Genomic DNA, 22,546 nt, shown 5'->3' with positions numbered 1-22,546 from the left:
TCTATGGTGGTTGGCATAGCACAATCATTTTGATGTGTCGATGCACAGCTACCAGTCAACTCAAATTAGAAAAAAGACAGAGTCTTTGAACCAATAGATTTGCGAAATGTGTCATTAGTTTGACGCAGACATTGGAGCAAAGCACTTCACCCGTCCCACTAAATGCGTGTACACACCTCTCCCTCACATACATGTTCACACAGATACCCCACCAAACACCTTACTTGCACCATATCGCTCTCCCGACCCCGCCTATCAGCCCCTGCGCGCTCTCGTGTGGGTCTCTGGGAGCAGCGCTCATTCCCAAAAGGCCGCGCAACGAGAGGCAGACAGCGTCGACGCAGCAAGGTAAGTGCGGGTGGGGGACTAGAGGGGTGACTGGAAATTGAGTTTGAGGTGGGTGTGAGGGGTGTTTTCAGATCGATTTAGAAAGACAAAATTTATTTTGTCTTGTCTTTGCAAATCAATCTTTTTTTCTGATTAAAACTATTGTTCCACCTAGGACCTTTCAACGAGTGGTAAGGTAAGTAAAGATGCGCTGGAGGATTTCAGTGCCCTCCGAAATGCTATAAGAATTACAGAAATGTTGAACTAGAGAGCCAGATATCAAATTCCCAGCTTCTCTGCAGTATTTGTAACATGACATGTAGTGAAAGTTATCCCTGAGGACATTTAAATGTTGAAACGACACTTGCAAAGGTTTTTTTCTGCCAGAGAGTAAGCAGTGGTCTAGGTGGCAGTAGAAGGGTAGATGATCTCTTCCCAGCAAGGGTAATTGTCATTTTATGGATATTACTAATGTTGACAAATAAGGCAGCAGAGACGGCATAGATACAGAACCAAATTAATCAACCATAACAACCACAAGAGCATCATTGGGGTCCTCAACATGCATATGAAACTAAACATAAAATGAGAAGCAGTAAGGTGTTAATCAACTTGTTCTCTATTCCTGCTAACTATGGCTGGACATGGCATCTTTGACTTTTCTTCTCTATCTGCTCACCTCTTTTCAGTTTCTCTTTGTTGCAGATAGACGCTACAAAATCAGTGGGAAAATGTAGGCGTCAAGGTCATGCATGAAAAACAATTACCGTTTGGGCAGTGACTACAGCCGCGTAAGAGACCATCTCGTAGAGTTTACTTTGATAGCTATGTATGTCAAGCTTCATGTTTTTTACATAAAGATTTGTGCATGGCTATGTGTTTTTACCCATCACCATCTTGCAACGTTTGACCCAACCAACCAGAGAGGATTTGCAAATGAATGATAGATTAAGCAGCATTACTAATGTTGAGAACTTTTGCAGCATCAGCAACTTAAACTTAAATGCTGTCCATAGTATCCCTTTAACTTGGACGGTTAGAGGATGTAGCAAGGCTACATTTCTTAACTTACACACATCATATTTGCAAGTCAACCCCACAGAGTAATTTTGTTTTGCCTCAAGTTTGATGGCCTTGCTCGTGGTCTCTTGTTCCAACCCCTACCAATGTGTGAAATGTAGTACACAATCCCACAAGCTATACTGTACCAATAGAAATACACTGGACAGCTATATCAAGGCTGCCTAGTAAAGCTAAAGTGGCTCTATGTACTGGCTACTTTGCCATAGTGTCCATGTATGTGCAAATTGTACCATAAATGGATCCCAAAACTGTTTTCCTAAAGCATACATATGCAAAGAAACTGCCCTGCTTCTTCCAATGGGGGTGGAGAAGATGGTTTACAGTTGCGAGAAAATGAGACATGGAGACGGTCTACAATGATAAGTGAGAGAGGCACCATACATCCCTTTATTCTTCATTTCCGCTTCTCACTAGCTACCACAAAGGTGTGCGTTATTGAATACCAATAATTACCTGCTCTATTGAGAAACAGCATCCCACATATTGCCTGGATTTTCACACATACCAGGAACTCTCATGTGAGCTGACCCCAAAAACTGTTTCAAGTTACTTTAAATCAATAGCAAGGTGAGCTGAAAGCTAATTTCCTACAAATCCTGGCACTTCTTATCAGAAATGCAAATCGGTCCAAGTGGATGAGAAATAGGATTGAGCAAACAAGAATGTAAACAGTGCTAAAGACATCTGTTTTAAAAGTCAAGTGATAGAATGTTGTCAAGTATGCTGAATGGCACACTTATGCAGTTACTCTGCTGTACATCAAATGAAGCTAATGTGAACAATCATTTTATTTCAAGTCTTTCTAATGCAACATTGGATTCCTTTTTGCAACCATTGTCTGAGTATTGTACACATTTTATAAGGTGAATTCGAAATATTTTACATACATTCTTGTGAAAATACGTCAGAAAGCAGTCATTCTTTTGTTTGGAATAACACTTGTGTCCTTTCAGTCCTATATTGTGCAAATTTCAGTTTACCTGTATTTCAACCCAGAGCAAACTAGCCACAACCCATGGGAGCACCTTTTAAGAGGATTTTTTAAAGTAAAAATAACAATGAGATTTTCAGTTTTAGCATCTGCTGGTTGAAGCCCTTTTTTTGCTATTGCTATTACCATGCCTCAAAAGTGTTTCTTTTCCCTTAAAGTGACACCTTTTGAACTTTGCACTGCCATAAAGTCAAAACAATTGACCTACATAACGCAGAAGAACAAAGAGGGCCTGTCATTTCTTTCCAATCCATCATTGATTAAAGCAGCAACTACATAGGCGTGTTTACAGGAGTCATTCTCCTGATGCACGAGATCCTGTATACAGATCAAATGCAGAGCATTATTAAAATGTTACATTAATACATTTCATTAATATGCCATACTGCTGTGAGTAGATATAAAAGACAGATATACAATTCAATATCTCTGATCAAATCCACCCCTCACCTTTTCTAGATTCAGACATATGAACACCCAATGGATATCAGGGTGTGCATTCTCTGGGGAGTGAGACAGTTGAGCAAGCCAACAGAAAGTGTTGGCCAATCAAACAGAGCGACATTCATGGCATAAGCGTGGGAATATGGCACATTCTAAAAAAGCAGAAACACAGGGAGAAGGGTGGACTGACTCTGGAATAAACTGGAGGAATAAATACCACTTGTTCCTATTGAATAAGAGGCAAATATGTACATTATCTGTAGATGACAAGGCATTATACACGAGGCATTGGAACCACCTTAACCTGAGGCAGATCAGCTTTCCTGAAAAAGAGAGGACAGGACCAGGAGGGGCTAGCTGGTGGGAACTTTTAAAACACAAGAAGGTGTCTGCTGCGCAGTACCTTTAAATAATTACCCAAAGTGAGAATGAGTATTCCCCAAATGAAATTATACATGCTCTCTTCAAAGTTTTTATTGCTAAGTCCCAGAAGTGGGTGGTCTTAAAAGGGTGCTATTAAAATGCACTGATGTTGCAAAGGGAAATGAACAATGCATTCTCGCTTCATTTAAAATCAAGTGGGTTGTCCTTTCAGTTCAACCCCCCAAACAAATCCCGAGTTGTGTGCAGCGATACAGATAGTCCTTTTATGAAGCCTGCGCAAAGCTCTGTGTAAAAACCTCATTAAAAGGGTCCAAAGTGTTTTCACAGAGATGGGTAAGAAGCTGTGATATGAAGACATCTGTATCATAGCCTAATGAACATTAGCTTGATAACGTGAATGTCATATCTATTCAATAAGGATTTGGAAACAAGAGCAAGTTTGTGTCATTTATACTCGCACAGAAAAAAAGGTTGATCCCATATACCCCTCATTCTTGAAACTGTGCAGTGGGACTCAGATGAAAGGGAGTGGGCACGGCTACCTGCTTAATAAATTCCTAAAACCATTCTCCCAAGTTGGGTGTGAGCTGAAATTGTGCATTCTGAATTGATAACAATGCTCACACACAATTCCCATGAGCTTTCAAATCTTAAGGAAAAATGCTAGCAACATGCATTTCTAATGAAGGTTCTGGAATAGAATACTGAAAAGTACATTCTTGGCAATTGGAGTTCCAAAATTTCCCTTAAAAGCAGTCCTACCTTGTGGCATTTCAGGAGGCAAATAATGTGGCTCTTGAGCACTGACATGGATCCAATCAAAGTCATCATACAGGTCTTGATGGTAATCACATGGGCCAAGACCATCATCGAAATTGCAGCCACCTGAAAAGGTAAACAATACATGTCATGTCATACGGAGCAACTTGATTAAATAAAGAAGTGAGGAAAGTAGCTAAGGAACTGTTTAACATGCTTTTTTACCCAAGTAATATTTTATCATTAACTGTTTCATAGACAGAAATTACAGGTCATTTACTTGGCCAAAATCACTTTTGGTGGTAAAATAGGGTAGGTATACGTTGAGGGGCAAGGTGTATCGGTGGGGAGGGTTTCGATAGTTGGGTGGACACGGGTTGGAGGGTTAAGGTGGTATGGGGAACACCTCATTAAAAGAAAAAAGAAAATGCCACAAAATAATGACAGAATAAATTACTACTCAAAAATATCGGTCTATGAATTGATAAAGAACCTAGTTTACAAATGTTTATTAATTTAATGTTCAAATATGAGCGATTTTTAAAATCACAACTCACAAAAGATTTACTAAATATGTATCTGTGCATTCACCATATGAACAAGCTCTTTTATTTAGACCAAGAAAATTAGCAATCAAATCAAACTGAGATAAGTAAAGCACATGGGCCAGCAAAATTAATGAACAGAAACATCTCAACCATATATCTGCAAGCACCAACTTCTCAACATATGTGCATGCACGGGTGTCTGCGAATTCTTGTATGTATGCATACATAAATACCTGCAACTACACATAATTGTGTGCGGTATGCATATGTGCATGCATGCACATTTTTGCACGAATCAAAATATCTCTGCATACACCCACATCTGCACCCCTTGCCTTGTAAAAACATGCAGATGACCCTCAGTGCGCTCACAGTGCTAACCCTGTAGACACGCGTATTTTGCCAGAGATACACAACTAGAAGGACATTTAAATGTTAAGTTATATTGTCTATTGAATGGTGCAGTGATGCAATGTGGCTCTGCGTTTAATGTTCTACAGGATGCAGCATTAGCAGGACGACGTCAATATTCCAGTAATCAATCACTATCGTTACTGTTTTCATTCTAAAATAAGGCAAAGAGGAAGGTCTTGAGCTGCTTCCGGAACCAGAGAGGGTTCTGCTCAAGTTTCAGAGAGGCTGTACCAGAGGGAGGCGCCAGCATAAGAGTGATCTGCCACCAGCTCGCTGCTTGGAAAAGCGCCCGACTCCTGGAGAGATACAATCCCTGGGCTTAAGGCCAAGGACAAGTCTTGCAGTCCTGTTCTGGATGAGTTGGACAGAGATTAGACGTGGGTAGATTTAAAAAAGGAGGCTGTTGCAGTAGTCAAGCCTAGAAGGAACCAGAGCTCTGGAGACCGTGAACTTCTGGGGGAAGGAGAAGAAAGGAAGAATACCTCTGAGGAGGTGCAGTTGGTAATTTGACCTTAGAGATGCTGGAAATGTGAGGAGAGAAGGAGAGTGTGGAGTCAAATATAACTCGGAGGTTCATAACCTCACAAGTGGGAGGGGGAACGAGGGCCAAAGGAGGCCGGCCAGAGAGTGGAGGGGACGAGGGGTGAAGGTGTGCGGATGAGGAGGATCTCTGTTTTAGCAGCATTCAGGCAGAGATTATTGGTGGTGTGCCACTCTTGGATTGCAGACAGACCGGGATGCGAGGAGGCGAAGAGGCGGCAGAGGGGAGCCTAAAGGAGAGCTGGGTATCATCCGTATAGCACTGGAAGTTGGGGAAGAGAGCAGCAATGCAGTGGGCGAGAGGTGCCAGGTATTGGATGAACATCCAGGGAGAAAGGTCTGACCCCCAGGGGAACACCACAGATAGAGCGAGAGCGAACCCCAACTGGACCTGGGAGGCTCGGTCAGAAATGAAAGAAGTCAGCCAGGTCAGAGCAAGATCAGTGATAAAGGTTAACACAGAGTCGGTTGAGAAGGATGGCGTGGTTGACCGTGTCAAAGGCAGAGGAGAGATAATAGCACAATAACAAGTGCCAAAGATGCCATTTTGGGGAGGCAGCCAAAAGTAAGCAAAATGCCGTAAATCCAAAATACACAATTACTGCAAACATTCAGGGACATTTTTCTGCATTTTGCTGAATACAATAGAATAATAGCAAAGAACATGCTGTGAAATGTACAATACCATTTATCCATTTAACTGCATCCCTGCCATCTTTTAAAGAAGCCCAAAGGGGGAGGTCATTAAAAGTAAGAAATTAATACATTTAGCAATAACTGGGTTTCTAATAGCCAATGATTAGCAAAACCATAATGTCAAACAGAATATATCTAAGAACTCAATTAACAACTGAAGAATATATTTATGGGGCAACTATTAGGGGCGTTCAGCCCCCCCATACCTTCCCAAATCAATAGTGCTACACCAATTGATCAATTAATTGTATTCTTAACTACTCTGTCTTTGATATATATAACACCATTTTCAATATAGCAGCCAAGTACCTGGCAGGGGTGCAGAAAGGATATATTTCTATTTAATCAATCGACAAACTACTTATTCACCAAAATAATCATAATGATGGAGCCCTCTCCACTTTATGGCACAAAATCTTTCCTCCGAGACAGAAATTCTCACTACAAGCAAACCGGTTAAAGCCACAAATTTAGTTTTTCTATAAATATATTAATAACATAAAACAATCATATGTACAGTTTTCCACTTCTGACTTCCATTTTCCTCTGGTCACATGTAAAAAAGGAAATGCTGGTCTAAAGAATGCTACAGATAATTGGGTCACTCACAAGAATTCCGCTATTGTAAAGATAATTAATGCAAGACCCTGGAACATGACATGACAATTTTGTTAATGTAATTTGGATGTGGTCTAACAAATAAAATGCAGCACCCTTTCGTTGAATAAAATTGAACAGCGTTGCACTCTTTATCGCAACACCCCTGCACACTTTCCATTCTTAGCAATATTCTGGCACAACATTTAATGAAATACTCTCCTCAGCATATAATGAAAAAACCTTTTTCCTTTGCCACTATGCACTGAAAATGTCCCCCTTTCAAGTTGGAGTTCCTTGCACACTCTTCATAGAGAAGGATGCTTTTAAGTAATCTATTTTCACTTTGCTTTGCCACAAAGGCACTTTTCCGCACAGCGCAGACCCAGAGATTCAGTTTACCATTTGGAACTTAGTTTTTAAATACACCCTTGCCCTTTGGGAGATGTTTGGGGTTGACACAAGGGTAATTAGTGATCCACAGTTACTTTAACTATTTCATTATCAGGGCTGGGAGAGATCAGATTTCGAATTTCCCCAAGATCACTACCCCTCGTCCTGTGGCTATGCAGGAATTAAATTATTCAGTAATAAGGAAATGCTTGTGACCTACTTCCGTATGCCCACCCCATTAAGCTCTAAATAGGGGAAGATATTAATATTCCAATAGATCCTCATCAGTGGTTTGTTCTGTTGGAGTAATGCACGTTGAAGGAGAAGTAATTAGGCATCCTGGGTCATCTCATGAGAAGCAATGGGATCTGGTGGGTTCCATGTGAAAATGTCCCCGGAAAAGGTGTGGCAAAACTGCAAAAAGACACCACCACAACTCCAGACGTGCAGCGTGTTTAGTAAGTGGGTGCCACAGTGCTACCCCACTTTGTTAACAGAGAGGGTCTCCTCCCCACCAGTGGGCTTGGGGGGAAACTGCAGCAGCCGAATTCTATGTCGTGGCGCCTGAAGAGGAGAAGCAGGATGTTGTGGCTCGGAGCTGCCAGGGTCTATGGCCGAGTGTTTGGGCCGTTGCTGCCGCTGTTGCCTCCTCCTCTGCCCTGGGTGATGGATGGGCCTGGTTTCTGTGCCGTCCCGCCAATTGGGGAGCACGTCGCTAAAGTGGCCCAGGGCACGCAGTCATTCCCTTCACCTCCCTGGGCCGTATCCTAACCGCTGGGTGTTTGTTTCTGGGCGCTGCGAGTGCCTCCTCGTGTGGGGCGTGGGTGGGGGGTGTAGTGCTGGGGCGAGTCCTGCAGACTTGTTCCTGGTCCGAGCCTCAGTGCTTCCTTGGAAGGATGAATGCCTCTGCATTGCTGTATGCATGGGGGGCCAGGATCTTCAGACAGGCTCTACGATGCAGACAGCCCGCCAGGGCTTTGCGGGCACTCCAGATCCTCAAGACAGGGTCCTGCTGCACCACCTCTCCCAGAGCGGGGCATGGAGGGAGCTTCACCTCGAGCCAGTGGGGTGTCGTAAGGTAAGTCAGGACAGGCACCTCCACGCTTCCAGTTCGTTGAGATCTTAGGACTCAGCAGCGTCCTCTTCCATGAGACCAGGCCCGCCCCCTCAGGAAGCCGCACGGTGCCTGGCCTGAGGGGCCCCACACATTTCGTTGTGTTCCTCTGGTTCTGTAATGCCAAGTTCACCGATCTTCAGCTAGGATGTGCCTGGCAGGTTCATGGCACTTTCAAGATGTTCTGGTGGCAAACCGGATCACCTTTGTGCAGAATTACGCCATTTTCCCCAAGACTGCCTACGGAGCCCACACAGAGAGCTGCATGCCACTCTCTGCACAACAGCCCCCAAACCCTAGACCCCCCCCCAGATGCAGACAGTTTCGATTGTTTGATGAGCTCAAAATGGTTAAGAGAAAGTGTTCTCTTACTACTCATGTACACAATTTAGAGATGCCCACTATGTTATTTATCACAGTTGCACACTGCCATTGACTGCCAACATTGCAATACCGTCTGCCATCATTTCAAACCCCCCCCCCCCCCCCCCCCGAAACAAAAAAGATGTTTCGGATGTTTACACACTTGTCCAGTCATCTCCCCCAGCCATCAGTGAAACTTTAAGGTTGAGTCACTCAGGAAGACAACATTATTAGAAATCCTAGAGAAAGGCAAATCTCGAACAAACGAGGTGTGTGGACAGCAGGGCCATAGAGGGGGATACCTTTAATTATGTGATTTAGAGAAGTGGCACAGCGCAGGCATATGGTGAGATTAAGAGCCTAATTCACAGAAGCATTTTATAATGGCAAAACTCCATTGGAAAATACTCTGTGAATAAGGGCCTATGTCATTGCATATGAGGATGAATACCTTCAGCAAATTAGTGGCAAGGGGGACTTTTTGGCTGATCCTTGAACACAGCACTGCAAACCTTACAGAACTTGGCGTTCATTGAAGGAGAGGTTAAGTAATCTCAAGGCATGACCTTCTAAACACAATGGTGACCAGCACACTCCTGTCCAGCCGTACTCCAAAAAGTCATTTGGTAAATAATTAGGAGGCTAATGATGTCCTCACACCAAACCTTCATTGGCTGAAAGAATAAATGTTATATTGCAAGCACTGACTCTTTCCTTTTTAAGTTAACAGCAGATCACAGGGGAGCTCTGGGGTTCCTTGTATTCAAAACAGTGGTGAAAGTTGAAATTTGCTTCCCTGGGGGAAGAGGACCTTTTCTTAAAGCGGTGAACTTCTTGCTTAATTTTATACTATGTATACAGACCGGCTACCCCTCTACCATCAATCTCCTTCCAAGAGTGGAGCTTGTAAGTGTTAAATTCAAGTGGACCCTTTCCTTGTTTTTCATCCTTCAGACCGATGCCTAAATGAAGGCTCCAAAACATTAAACAGAATTCCTTCCCGGAGTTTACAGCCCTTTATGCCTGAACACATTAATCAAGAGCAAACTGGGTTGGTCACTAGTCGCAACACCACATCAAACCTCTGCAGGTTTATTGAATGCGTTCAGGGAGGTGGGAAAGAGGAGCATATAGTTATGTAGACACTTCTCTAGATGATGAAAAATTGTTCAATTCAGTTCTTTGGGAATGTCATGCTATGGGGGTTATCACTTTAGTGAAATTATTTGATACACATCCCATAAACAGAATCCAATCTGGGAATCGCATATCCAAAGGCTGGTGGGTGGAAAGGTAACGAGGCAGGGCTAGCCCATATGTTCCCCTTAGCTGCTGATCCACTAACAAACATACTAAAAACCGAATTGTACAGGATAAGGATTTGAGCTTCAGGTAGGGAAAACGGTGTCTTTTTTATGCATCTGAAATGCTATTCCAAAGAGATTCTGAATGCACTATTCCCCTCATGTTACAAGTGATTGAGAGCTATGTGATCTGCTATGGTGTAAAGACCAATAATGGGAAATCTTGCCTGTTCCCGTATGGGGGTTCGAGTTCATGCAAGCCTGAGACACATCCCATTAATGTGAGTGCAGATCGCTTTCATGTACTGTGAAGGCATCATGAAGCAAGGCACAGACAACAGATTTATTAACTCAAATTGACAGGATGGTTGAAAGCCTAGCTTGCCCTATATCAAGGTGGGATTTCCCTACCTAAAGAACCTAAAGAGTCAGAAAGTTCAACTTAAAAGTCCATCTGTGTCCAAAACCTATACTTGCCCTCACAACTAAAGCTATACAATGTGTAGGGATGTCAGCAAGAAAAGAAATAGTATTTCAAATAAAGTTCTGAGCTTCTTTCAGCTCTTGGCTAATTTTCTGCTCCCTTTTCCAAGTTCAAGACAGTTCCACAAAGTCTCTAGGTTCCCTTCCCCAATTTCAAGACAATCAACTTGTACTTCTCAATCTTTCAGTGTTCAACAAAAACAGCTCCAAATCGCATTATACTCCTTCTGGTTTCTTAACAGTTCAATCAGATTGTTTTCTCCCGTTTCACTTCCGCAACCTCTTTGGCTTTCACAAATAGGGTTCCCCCAATCTAGGCACATTCGTCGGACCCCACGGTCCACCCATTCCAGGTCACACAACCAGCAACCAAAGGCTCTTTAGCCCACAAAGATTATTCTCTATCTGTACCTTTGTGAAGGTTCACACTCACTTGGCTTTTTCTTGCCAGTGACTTGGCTTTGCCACACTGTTTTCGCATACAGCTCACTTTGTGGTGTTCTTGTTCCTTCACCACCTTGCTGCCATACTTTCGCTTTCTCCCGTTTCATACTTGCTCTCCACTGGATTTCATAGGTTTCATGCTTTGCTTTCAATTTGCGATACATGCATTTCACAAAAACCCATCTGGACGTAGCTTTGCCAAAAGCCTTCAATTAGTTCGGTATTCAATAACTTTGGTCTTTTACACTGTTGCTTGCAATTTATATAGCCCTTAATATTCCTCTGAACCCGTTGACTTGGGTTCATTTTGTACATACTTTTTCATTCATTCAGCATGTTAGACTCCCCCATCCACCCCCCACAGTCCCTTCTCTATGCACTTATTAGTCACCAGCTGGCTGCACTTGTGAGTTCACTTCACTTCTCCCTTCCAATCCCCCCGGGCACTTCTCCCATTCCCTATTCCCTGTACTTGCACGATCTGAATGACACAAAGCCTAGTAAGATTGTTATTTTGTCCTCCATTGTTTACCCCTCCCGGTCTTGTTAACCTAGAAACACTTGTGGAATTTATAAAGCGCCTGTACACATCATATATATCACAGCCCCCAGGAGCACCCCGTTCGACTGCTCTTCCCTTTTCACTCACCGGTCCCTGGAGTCTCCTCTGAGCAGCTGTTCTCTCGGCTTCTACTCCGCCGACACTTCCTCTGACCGCGAGCCCTGCTAGCCCTTCACCTTCTCTGCTGATGTTGTCGTTGGCTCTGCTTTCTCCCTGCGGATGCTGATGGTGACTTTCTCTTGTGTCCGCAGCTCCGGCTGCGGACCTGCAACCAATGAGTACCACTCCTGTGCCCTTCTTGCGGCCCTTTGCTCCACAGTTTTTTGGGGGTCATCTGCCGGCATCCTGTCTCTCCTGCAGGACCCAACTCGGCTGCCTCCTGGGATGCAGGATTCTCCATCCTAGCCCGCAGCAATCGGCCTGGCTCTCCTGCTGGTCACTCCCCTCCCACATGTCGGTTCCACCTTTTATACACCTGTAGCCACTTGACAGATTGTAAATCCATAATATTAATTGCCCGGTCGTAATTAGTGGAGCACTCGGGACATGCCTGACCTTTACAGCATTCTACAGGCCTCTTCCTCATCTCAGTACTTGAGTGGTGAAATGACTTGCTAGTGTTCATGACTCATAGTAGCCTCTTCCTCGTCCCAGAGGTATGATGGTTTGAATGAGAGGGAAAATGAAGGGAGATGGTTTGCAACAGCCCATAAAGGTAGGGGAAGAGGGAGGTAGGTTTTCATAAGGGAAAGGCCGATCCCATGTCTTGCAAGGGGATATCTGCTTCCCAATTCCCAAGGGCCCTCCACCCAAGTGATCCTCCCTCACATCTCCATCCCCAAGGTCAGGATCCAAAAGCAATGACTTCTCCTTTCCCACCTCAGGAAAGGATGCAAGGGGAGTAGGTGTGCGGATACACTCGTTTCTCACAGTACTTGGGAATACACATTTATCACAAAATTGATGGCAAATTCCAACAATCTGCAGAGCATATATTAATGCTGCTAGCTCTTGTAATATATTTTTTAATACATAATTCTAATCCAGGTTTGGCTGAATGGCCCTCAGTAACAAGTTTATGTTGCAACAAACTGTTGTAGAGTCAACATATATGCAGAGTGCCACTATAAGCACCATGTTCATGGATGATGGGAAACTGAAGCACCAGATATTGTGGCATACTATCTAGTCCAAAGTTACATTTTGAGGCCCTAAGGTTCCATCCAAGATTGAACAGAGGAACATTGTATGCACCAACTGTGTGCCACCGGATTGGTTCACTGGCTGTCAGGTCACCTGAAGGGGAGAAACCAATCTATTTGCTGACAGCAAGTAGGCAGGAATGGGCCAGGCGGCCCTCGAGAATGTTGGAGCAGCTCGACCCAATACCCTAAACAATGTGTAGTGTGGTCTCTACCATACTTTGCAAAAGAGCCAAAGGAATCTGAACTCCGCTCAACATGTGCAGGCTGTTTAGTGGCCTCCGATCAATATAGGATGGGTTCATCAGATTTGATGATATGGTTGTAAAACGTTGGCATGCAAAGTCGTTTCCCAAAATTCCTCAAAGTAGGAGATTGTTGGCTGGGGGTTTCTTGCAGAGCCTCCCCAATGTAGATTGTTCATGGCACTGCTGCAGACTGGTCGTGGACCCCCCCACTACGTTTTGACTCCTTGCAGTTAATTTTACGCATCTGGGGAATGACCTAAATTGTCATGCAAAAAGAAACTGCAGCTACTTTGTAGTGAAGAAATATTTAGAAGCTAAGACAATATAGCTCTTCACTCGAGAAACCACTGCAGCATAATGTCCACCAAAAAACATTTCAAGCATGAATGATAAGATAGATGCCTCCTGCTCGACTTAACCAACTGAGGGGGATTCTATGATCATCTAACATGGTTTAACCACTTATAATGCATTTTCTAGTTGAGCAACCCTGCTGGAGAGAAGAATAGGCAAATAAAACCTAAAAACAAATGCTTATTGGGGACACATGCTTAAGTCGAGCTGCAGCATATGGGCACAAATTTACGCAATTAGGATGCATATTGGCTGAACGTCTGATTGCTATGCATATGGTCCCAACCCACGCCACATCGCAGGCAGCTTGCTCAGGGGGATGGAGGGGTTGACAGCCATCAAACGTGGTGTTTTATTGCATGGCAGACAGTCACTAGAACAGGTAATGCTTCCCCAACTGACTCCTTATAAAGCATGACACCCTCAATAAAGCAATCAAACTTTCTTCATGCTAACTGGCCATTGTTGTGTCATTCTCAAGAGGATTGAGCAGAGCACCACGAGAACTTATATTATATAGGTAATCATTACATTGTGGCATTCCTCATGCATCACACCTCACTGCTGCTAAGCATGTCACTGGCCGATACCTTAACTGTATTTATTGATTTTACTTGCTTTGTTCTGACGATTTATATGTTCTCAATTAATTAAAGTAAGGTAATTCTGAAAACGTAAGCTTATGAAGGAGTAGCATAACATTTGCAGTAGAGCAGTACAAATCAAAGGATCATTCCATTAAAAAATCCTGGATACCACTGGGAAAATTATTTTTGCCACCACACTCTGGGTCCATGGGTGTGTACTTCAAAGATTAGTGCAACAATCTAATCTCAACTACTTTTCACAGTGGAGTGAACAAATGTACCTATCAGTATTATGGTCAATTCTAAATGAGGGTCTACCTGCAGGCAATTTGGCTATTTAAGTTTAATTGCATTTAATTTCCAATGTTTAACTGCAAGCAGGCAGAGTCATTCTCCCCTACTGGCAACAGTGTCTTAGGGAGAGGCAAGTAAGAATTACAATGTGACAGCCATTGGCAAGGGCAGAATTGCAAAGAGTTGAGACTGCATCAAAGATAATACTGCGAGTCCATGAGTGTGCACGTAAGGAAAGTATAAGGAAAGGCACAGTTCTTCAAAACGGTATGGGAAAGCCAAATTCTGTACACTACGAAAGCAAAAGTTAAAAATTAAGAGCATGAATATTATATATCAGCAGTAAACTAGGATCAGTGGAATTGTTGGTTATTATCCAATAAACTTCAGTTTACAGTTTGATTTATCAAACTAGAGTAATCTTGTCCAATGATTTGCTGAGGTTTGCCTGCACTTGCATTTTTTAAATCCTGTCCGTTTACCGAACCCTTCTGCACATCATGTCATTCAAGAATGGCAACATATTAGTATATTCTCATCCATGCGGGATGGTTGTGTATGACAAGCTTATGGCTACTAAATTAACATAAGATAATGTAAATGCTGGAACATGGCGACATCATTAGTATAGCTCAATGACTGGTATTAAATCAGAGATGGTCTCTCGGCAAAAGACTGAACCAACCATGAGCACTCAGTACCCTGGTAAAAGCTTGATTAATAACTTTAAAACATCACTCTAGGCAGATATATCCCATTAATGAAAGTTAAATTACAAATCACATTTGAAGATTTAAATTGCAACAAAACAGTTTTACACCAAAATGAGAGTTCCTTCGACACGTAATTGATAAATGTCGAACATTTCCCCTTAAATGAAAGATATTACGGTCTACTGTCACTGAATCAAAATGACATACAGCATTATAAGACAAGCCTTTAGGGTACCCATTACCCTTTATATGGGTTAAGTGCTCTCAGTATATAAATATAAATGGGTGCATTAATTCATTTTGAAGATGAATGTTCGTAATTACTGTCCTTTGAACTACAGCTTAATATTTTTTATCTAAATGCGAATTAGAAATAGCATACATCATCCCCTTCAGTCAGATATGTTAAGAACGTATATTAATATCTGGAACACGTGGGCAGTTCTCAGGTACATGCGTTTGATATGAACACATTAATACATAAAATAACTGATCTACTCAATTAAAAACAGGTAAATGAACACCAATTCATTTTTGTTAACAGAAAAATAATATTTTGAGATTAGAAACTTAGTAGGACGTGAATCTGAATAGCCAGGTAGAACAATCAGTGATTAGATTTGGGTAGACCAACATCTTTTGTATTTTGTTTAAAGGCAATTTCAGCAATTGTAAAGTGCATTTACCAATGACAAAAGGTGAAGGTTGTACACGTTTCTCTGTGGTCATCTAACTATGGGGCTGTCCCTATGCCGCCCCAAGCAGGGCCCAAAGGCTGTCACTGGGTGGAGTGGGCGTGGGGGCACACAAGGCTCTTTAAAAATGGACCACAGTGCCTGCTTTCAATATAAAATACAATTCTAGTTTGGGGTGAGCAGGGATTGGGGGTGGGGGGGGGGGAACATCTGGACAGAAACCATATTTTTTACTGAAGAGGAGGGCTCCGAATAAGGAAGCTTGAATACCACTGGGCTAGATTTTGAATACTCATTGTCGGTTTTTAATAATTAAAATTGAAAGACTTCAAAATAATGGCCATCAAGAACAACCTTAAAAAAGGCAGGCTTTTTCTGTGACCAAGGAGACTCACCTAAAATGACAATCTAGCAATGGAAACTAATTCAATAATATGAGCCCCAAGTGATTTGTTCTTGTATTTGCTTTGGGAAGCAATACATCATGCCAACTGGTGACCTTGTATCCAAGGTTTATTTATCTGTCGCCTCTAAGATGTGATTGTATATATGTGTAATTCTGTATGCCATGACCTTGTATACCTGTAACACGTGCAACAGTCAAATGAGCCCAGATACCTCTGGGTTAAGGTGCGCTATAGAAGAAAAAGTTCCTTTCTTACATGGTAACGTTCTTTCGATGGGATGTTCCGACGGCGTATTCCACATCTATGACAGGTAATCGCCACAGCTATGCTGCTTTGGAAAATTTTCTGCGTCTATGACGTCGATACGCTGTCCTCGAGGGCCTCCGTTGAGCCAATGTCGGCGGATCTTATAAGTAGGATGCACGACGTCCGTAGCCTCAGTTGTAGTTTTTTCCCCAGAACATGTGGCACCAATCTTCTGCCAGTAGGACTACAGAAAGCCTTACGGAAACTAAAGCTGCAATCGCATAAGAAATTCTGTAGAGGGGCAGGTAGGGAGGGAGCGATGTGGAATAAGTCGTCGGAACATCCCATCGAAAGAACGTTACCAGGTAAGAAAGTAACTTGTTCTTCGAAGGGATTGGTTCCTCCGACGTATTCCACATCTAGGACAGACTCCCAAAGCAGTACCAACGTAAGGAGGTGGGAAAAGAATTTAGAATTTTAGAATGCCCAATTAAATTGCAGAATAGAGGACCACCTTGCCAAAGGCCAAATCTTGGCCATGGATAGAATCCAGGGAGTAGTGTTTTACAAAAGTATGGACAGAGGTCCATGTGGCTGCTTCACAAATGTTACGAATAGGAACACCCCTCTGCAGGGCAGTAGAGGCAGCCACACCCCTAGTAGAATGGGCCCGTAAGCCTACCGGAGGGTCCTTACCCGCCAAGTGGTAACATTCAGAAATTGTCAAGATAATCCATCTAGACAGTCTGTTTAGTAACAGCTTGTCCCAAATGCCTTCCAGCGTATCCTACAAAGAGGAAGTCGTCCACTCTGACCCGGGACATGCGTGAGATGTAGAAACTTAAAGCCCTCCTAGGATCCAACCTATGGAGCCTCTCCTATTCCTTACCAGGATGCGGAGGAGGATAGAACGCCGGAAGAAAGACCTTCTGGCTCAAATGAAATTCCGACACAACTTTCGGAAGAAAAGAAGCACGAACCCTAAGGACAACCACGTCCTTATGGAACACTGTTAAGGGTGGCTTAACGGAAAGTTCCTGCAACTCGCTCACTCTGCGAGCGGAAGTGACAGCAACTAAAAATACAGTTTAAGGTCAACAGTCTCAAAGGACAAGAATTTAAAGGCTCAAACGGAGCTCCCATTAGGAATTTTAGAACCAGGTTCAAATCCCAACCAGGCACCTGGAAAGGTGACGGTGGGAACACATTAGTGAGCCCTTTCAGAAACTGAGAAATCAAAGGAATTTTAAAATAAGAACAGTCCTCAGACGAGCGCTTAAATATGGACAGCGCCGCCAGGTAACCTTTAATGGTACCCACTTGCAGTCCCTTGTGGGCTAACGAAAGCAAAAAAGACAGAACCACAGGAATGGCACATGAAAAAGGACCCACATTCTTAACCCTGCACCAGTCGCAGGGAGATCCCAATCCTTATACCTCAACCTTTCAGAAGCCAAGCATGAAGATTGAGGGACTTGCCCTCTGGAAGGAGAACCTGACCCCCCCTCCCGTGAGAGCAGATCGTCTCGCTAGGGAAGACGGCGTGGAGGGCAGATGGACATGTGGAGAAGGTCCGGGTACCACGTTCTCCTGGCCCATGCCGTAGCTATGAGGATCAATTGGGAACCGAACCTCCGTAACCCCTGCAGCACTTGCGGAATGACGGGGACTGGAGGAAATGCGTACAGCAGTGGGAAGGACCACTCCACTACGAATGCGTCCCCTGAGGCTCCTCTTGGAGGATATTCCCACTAGCAGAATCTTTTGCACTTCCGGTTGACACCGGTGGCGAAGAGATCCACTTGTGGGGTCCCCAAAAGGGCGAAGATCTCAAGGAGAATCTCTCGAGCCAGCTCCCACTCATGAGAGACCGTACTCTGCCTGCTCAGAGCGTCTGCCGCCGCGTTTTCGTCTCTGGCCAGATGAACTGCCGAGATAGAAATTTCCTGCTGGATTGCCCATAACCAGAGTTTCATCGCCTCTCTGCACAGAGGGAGAGACCCGCCCCCCCCTTTTTGTTGAATTAGTGCATGGCCACCGTATTGTCCGTCAGAATCAGGACATTCTTCCCCCGCACAGACGGCAGAAAAGCCTTCAGGGCTAGCCTGACGGCCCTCAGCTCCAACAGATTGATATGGAGTCTGGACTCTGACGGAGACCAACGACCGTCGACTGTCAACTCGTTGGAACAAGCTCCCCATCCCATGAGGGATGCATCCGTCACAATCGTCACCTCCGGCCAGGGTAGCCAAAATGAAGCCCCCTTCATCAGATTGCCTTCGACGGCCCACCACAGAAGATCCTGGGTGACCGAGGGCGGCACCTAAACGGGATCCGACATCCTGCAGGAGGACTGTGACCACTGCATCTTGAGAGCCACTGCAGAGCTCTCATCCGCAGCCTGGCCTCTGGCATCAGGAGAATGCAGGATGCCATGAGGCCGAGCAACCTCAAGAACTCAAACGGCGGGAGACTCTGGGCATGTTGAAACTTTAGCACCATCTGCTGAATGTGATGAGCCCTCACCTGAGGAGGAAAAAACAGCCCCAGGGAATGTCGAGCACTGCGCCGATGTACTGGAACCGTGGGTAGGTGTCAAGTGGGACTTCAAGTTGAGGGAGAAGCCCAGCCTGTGAAGGGAGTGGCAGGTGACTGATAGATGATCCAGGGCTTGCTCGGGAGAGTGCGCCCTGATCAACCAATCGTCCAGGTAGAGGTAGACATGAATAGCCCCTTTCCTGAGATACGCTGCCACCACCACCATGAGCTTGGTGAAGACCCTTGGGCCGGAGGTCAATCCGAACGGCAGGACCTGAAACTGAAAGTGCGAGTCGCCAGCCGCGAACCTCAGGAACGTCTTGTGCTTGGGATGAATCGGCACATGAAAGTAAGCATCCTTGAGGTCGAGAGACACCAACCAGTCCTGAAGTTGAAGGGCCTGGAGGACCTGAGAGAGAGTAACCATCTTGAACTTGTGTTTCCTGAGGAGTTTGTTCAAACCGCGCTAGTCCATGATGGGTCTCAAGCCCCCTTTTCTTCGATATCAAAAAATAAGGGGAATACCATCCTTTGTTCCTCTCCGCTACAGGCACCAGTTCTATGGCGCCTTTCTCCAGCAGGGCTTGAATTTACTGCGCAAGGAGCGGATCCGGGCTCTTCAAAGAGGTTCCCAGGTGGATTGTCGTGAGGCCTCTGCCGAAAGGGAACCCAGTAGCCGTGGGTTATGATCTCCAGAACCCACACATCTGAAGTAATGGCACGCCACTCTACAACATGCTGCGCCAGCCTTCCCCCAACCGGCGAACCATGGGACCTGGCCTCATGACTGAGTAGTAGCGGCTGCGGCGTTACCTGAGGGCAAAGAGGCAACTGCCCGTGCGGCCTTGGCACCTCGAGTACCCTGTTTTCCACCTCTGGCACTCTTACGGTGGCCTCTTTGACTGACAGCTCCTCTCGCTTTACTGAAGGACGAGTACTAGCGAAAGGAATCTCCTCTCCATTGTTGTCCCCTAGGACGAAAAGGCGGAGGTTGTCCAACTGCAGCGTCCAACGACTTCGCTGCAGCCTTGGAGGTCTGCAACCTCTCAAGGCTCTAGTCAGCCTTGCTACCAAAAAGATGTTCACCGTCAAAGGGCATGTTGAGGAGCCAGGACTGCACATCAGGAGCGAACCCAGACTTCCGCAACCACGCAAACCTGCGTATTACGGTGCTCGCCGCCATGGACCGGCTGACACAATCTGCCATGTCCAAACCCGACTGAACAGCCTCCCACATGGCATCCTTGCCATCCTGAACCATAGCAAGGAAACCATCCCGTTCGTCCCCTTCGGGAATATGTTCAGCCGTTAATGCAACACAGTTCCACAGAGTGCTTGTGAAACGAGACAAGGCACATAGGGAGTTGGCTGCCTGAAGCGCCATACCCCCAGATAAAAACACTTTCTTTGCCCAGCCATCAAAACGTTTGTCATCCCTATCCGGAGGGATGGTAGGGTACGACGCCTGCTTTGCCGGGGCCATAGCCGCCTGCACCACCAAACTCTCCGGAGTGGGGTGCCTGGACAAGTAGCAGGGGTCGCTACTGGCAGTCGATACAGTCGTCCGTATCGTGGGCCTCCCCGAGGCACCAGAGGCAGGCATCGTGAGAGTCCGTGACCGACATCTTGGAACCACAGTCCCCGCATTTCTTGAAGCCCGGACGCGGGGTGCAAGACGAGGTAGATATCGTTTCACGAACAGGTTTTCACAAAAACTGAACAGGTTCAAAGAAACCGAGAAGAATACAACAAACTCCAAAGAGTCAAGGCGTACCGAGATTCACGAAGCGAACACGTTCGCGGAAAAAACAAAACTGAGGCTACGGGCGTTGTGCGTCCTACTTATCACATCGGGTGAATTCAGCCATCGGAGGAGGTCCTCGGGGACGGCGCATCGACATCATCGACGCAGAAGCCGAAAATTTTCCGAAGCAGCACAGCTGTGGACATTACCTGTCAGATATGGAATACGTCGGTGGACCCAATCCCCTCGAATGTACACCTGGAGTGTCAAACTCAATTTCAGGTGAAGTATCAGGACCACTGGTGTCTTAAGCAGGACACTAGGCCGTCTAGCTGGGATTCCTCAAAAATGAATTCTTCTGGGACATTCAGAGTCCCAAAACGTTCATACCCAAAAGGGAACAAATTCTTCCTCTTTGAAAATAGAACCAAAGGATTTAAAGAAATCAGTCTTTGTTTGTGGTTTCTACCGAGATGAGAGCATGACACTGCAGCCTTTTGATTCAATGCTGACTCAGCGGTCAACTGTGTTGACACCACTTGAGTAGACATCTGAGGCCTTTCGACTCGACTTTTAGGTGCATGGGTGGAAGTCTTCACCGATTCCCTGTCGTAGATGGTGGCTGGGATCTACAGCATTCTTTGGCTCTTATGAGGGTCCAGTAGGAGCAGTCTTCGAGGAACACCTCCAACATCCTCTAAAATGTTTCCTTTCAGCTGCTGAGCCTTTCTTCTTGGGGAAACGTACCAGACGTCTGTCAGATGAGGAATCAAATGATGAAAAACAAAGGCGCTGTTTTTAGTCTTCTTTTCTGATGACCAATAAAGAATTATGCAAATTATTCCTGGATCTAGATCTCTTGGAGTGTTTAGGTCTTTCTTGGGCCTTTCAGGAGATTTGTCTCCTGTGGAACTACTTCCTTCGGAGGAATTTATTTTTTAAGGGGGTGGTGGAGGACAGACATTTAGATACCGGACGACTTAAGACGAGTTTCGATCCTCTTCAAGGCCTTACTAGTCTTCGGCTGGCAGGAGTCACACTGAATGACATTGTGTGCTTTGCCTAAGCACCAGAGAACAATCCTGTGTGAACCAGTGATAGACATCTTCAAATCAGTCCGCACATCTCTTGAAGCCTATTTTCAGCATTGAACAGCAACAAAACACGCTGTGCAAAGAAAAGGTTTTCGCTGAGGCAAGTCAAACCGTTCCAAGAGCGTGCTGTGCATGCAGAAAAATTGAACTGTGGTAACAGGGCACAGTTTAGTTTACTTTATTTCAAACGTGCTGAAACAGAGCCCATGGTCATCGAAGCACGAGTACCTAATGCATACATACTTTAAACAAATAAATTCAATGGAGAAAAACTAAGGTCATCAAAATCACTCAGGTAGGAGCATTCCGTGAGGAAACAATCAGTCCAAAATAATTCTAAGCTTGATGGAGAATGACAGACCTGAGGTTTTTACATTTACTCAAAACAGTGGTAAATTACTTTGACCACAACCAATGGCAATACAATCCAGATTATCCGTGGAACCCCACTTGTTAACCTGCACCCTGTGAAGGACTCGCAGGTCCTGAGTTCTGACACAACCCTGTCCACCTTTTTGTTGTAACCATGCCAACACGGTTTTAAAGTGATTCTCTAAATTCTGGTTAATTGGACTTCTCAACATTGGTGAGAAGACATTTCTGAGAATCCAAAATAAACCACCTAAGGGACGAATCATCAATCATGGGCATATGAGATTTCCTTAAACAAATGTATTTTAAGGGTGGGGAATATGCTGTGGAAATAACCCTCGTCCCTGATCCAGTAGACTTTGCAGGAAGGGAAAACCCAACACGGCAAACTTCTGCCGCAGATCTGGGGCCAGGATTTGCTTGATCAACTAACTTTATTCCAATGTCAAAGGGTTCCCTACAAAGCATTTTAGAATCCACTTATACACGTTTACAGCATTGATCAGTCTTTAAATGAGTCAGGTCCGTTTGACAAGATGTATACACCTTTAAATGAGTCAGGTCTGTCTGATGAAGATTTGTCAGCCTTTATGGTATATCCAAGAG

At 44.7% G+C, this 22,546-nt stretch overlaps 1 protein-coding gene across 18 annotated transcripts in view; it reads right to left on the bottom strand.

The window, feature by feature from the left end:
* PTPRK (protein tyrosine phosphatase receptor type K) overlaps nucleotides 1-22,546 on the bottom strand; it is a 1,571,968-nt gene that overhangs the window by 1,324,428 nt on the left and 224,994 nt on the right. For all 18 annotated transcript variants that reach the window (XM_069607477.1, XM_069607481.1, XM_069607480.1 and 15 more), the window contains one exon: nucleotides 3,992-4,114. In XM_069607477.1, the coding sequence (XP_069463578.1) occupies nucleotides 3,992-4,114 (123 nt within the window). The remainder of the gene's footprint in view (nucleotides 1-3,991; nucleotides 4,115-22,546) is intronic.

Source organism: Ambystoma mexicanum, chromosome 4q (genome assembly GCF_040938575.1).
Source record: "Ambystoma mexicanum isolate Mex_15411 chromosome 4q, UKY_AmexF1_1, whole genome shotgun sequence".
Lineage (NCBI taxonomy): Eukaryota > Metazoa > Chordata > Amphibia > Caudata > Ambystomatidae > Ambystoma > Ambystoma mexicanum.
Note: the sequence above shows the minus strand (reverse complement) of the source record. Positions and strands in the feature narration are given on the sequence as shown.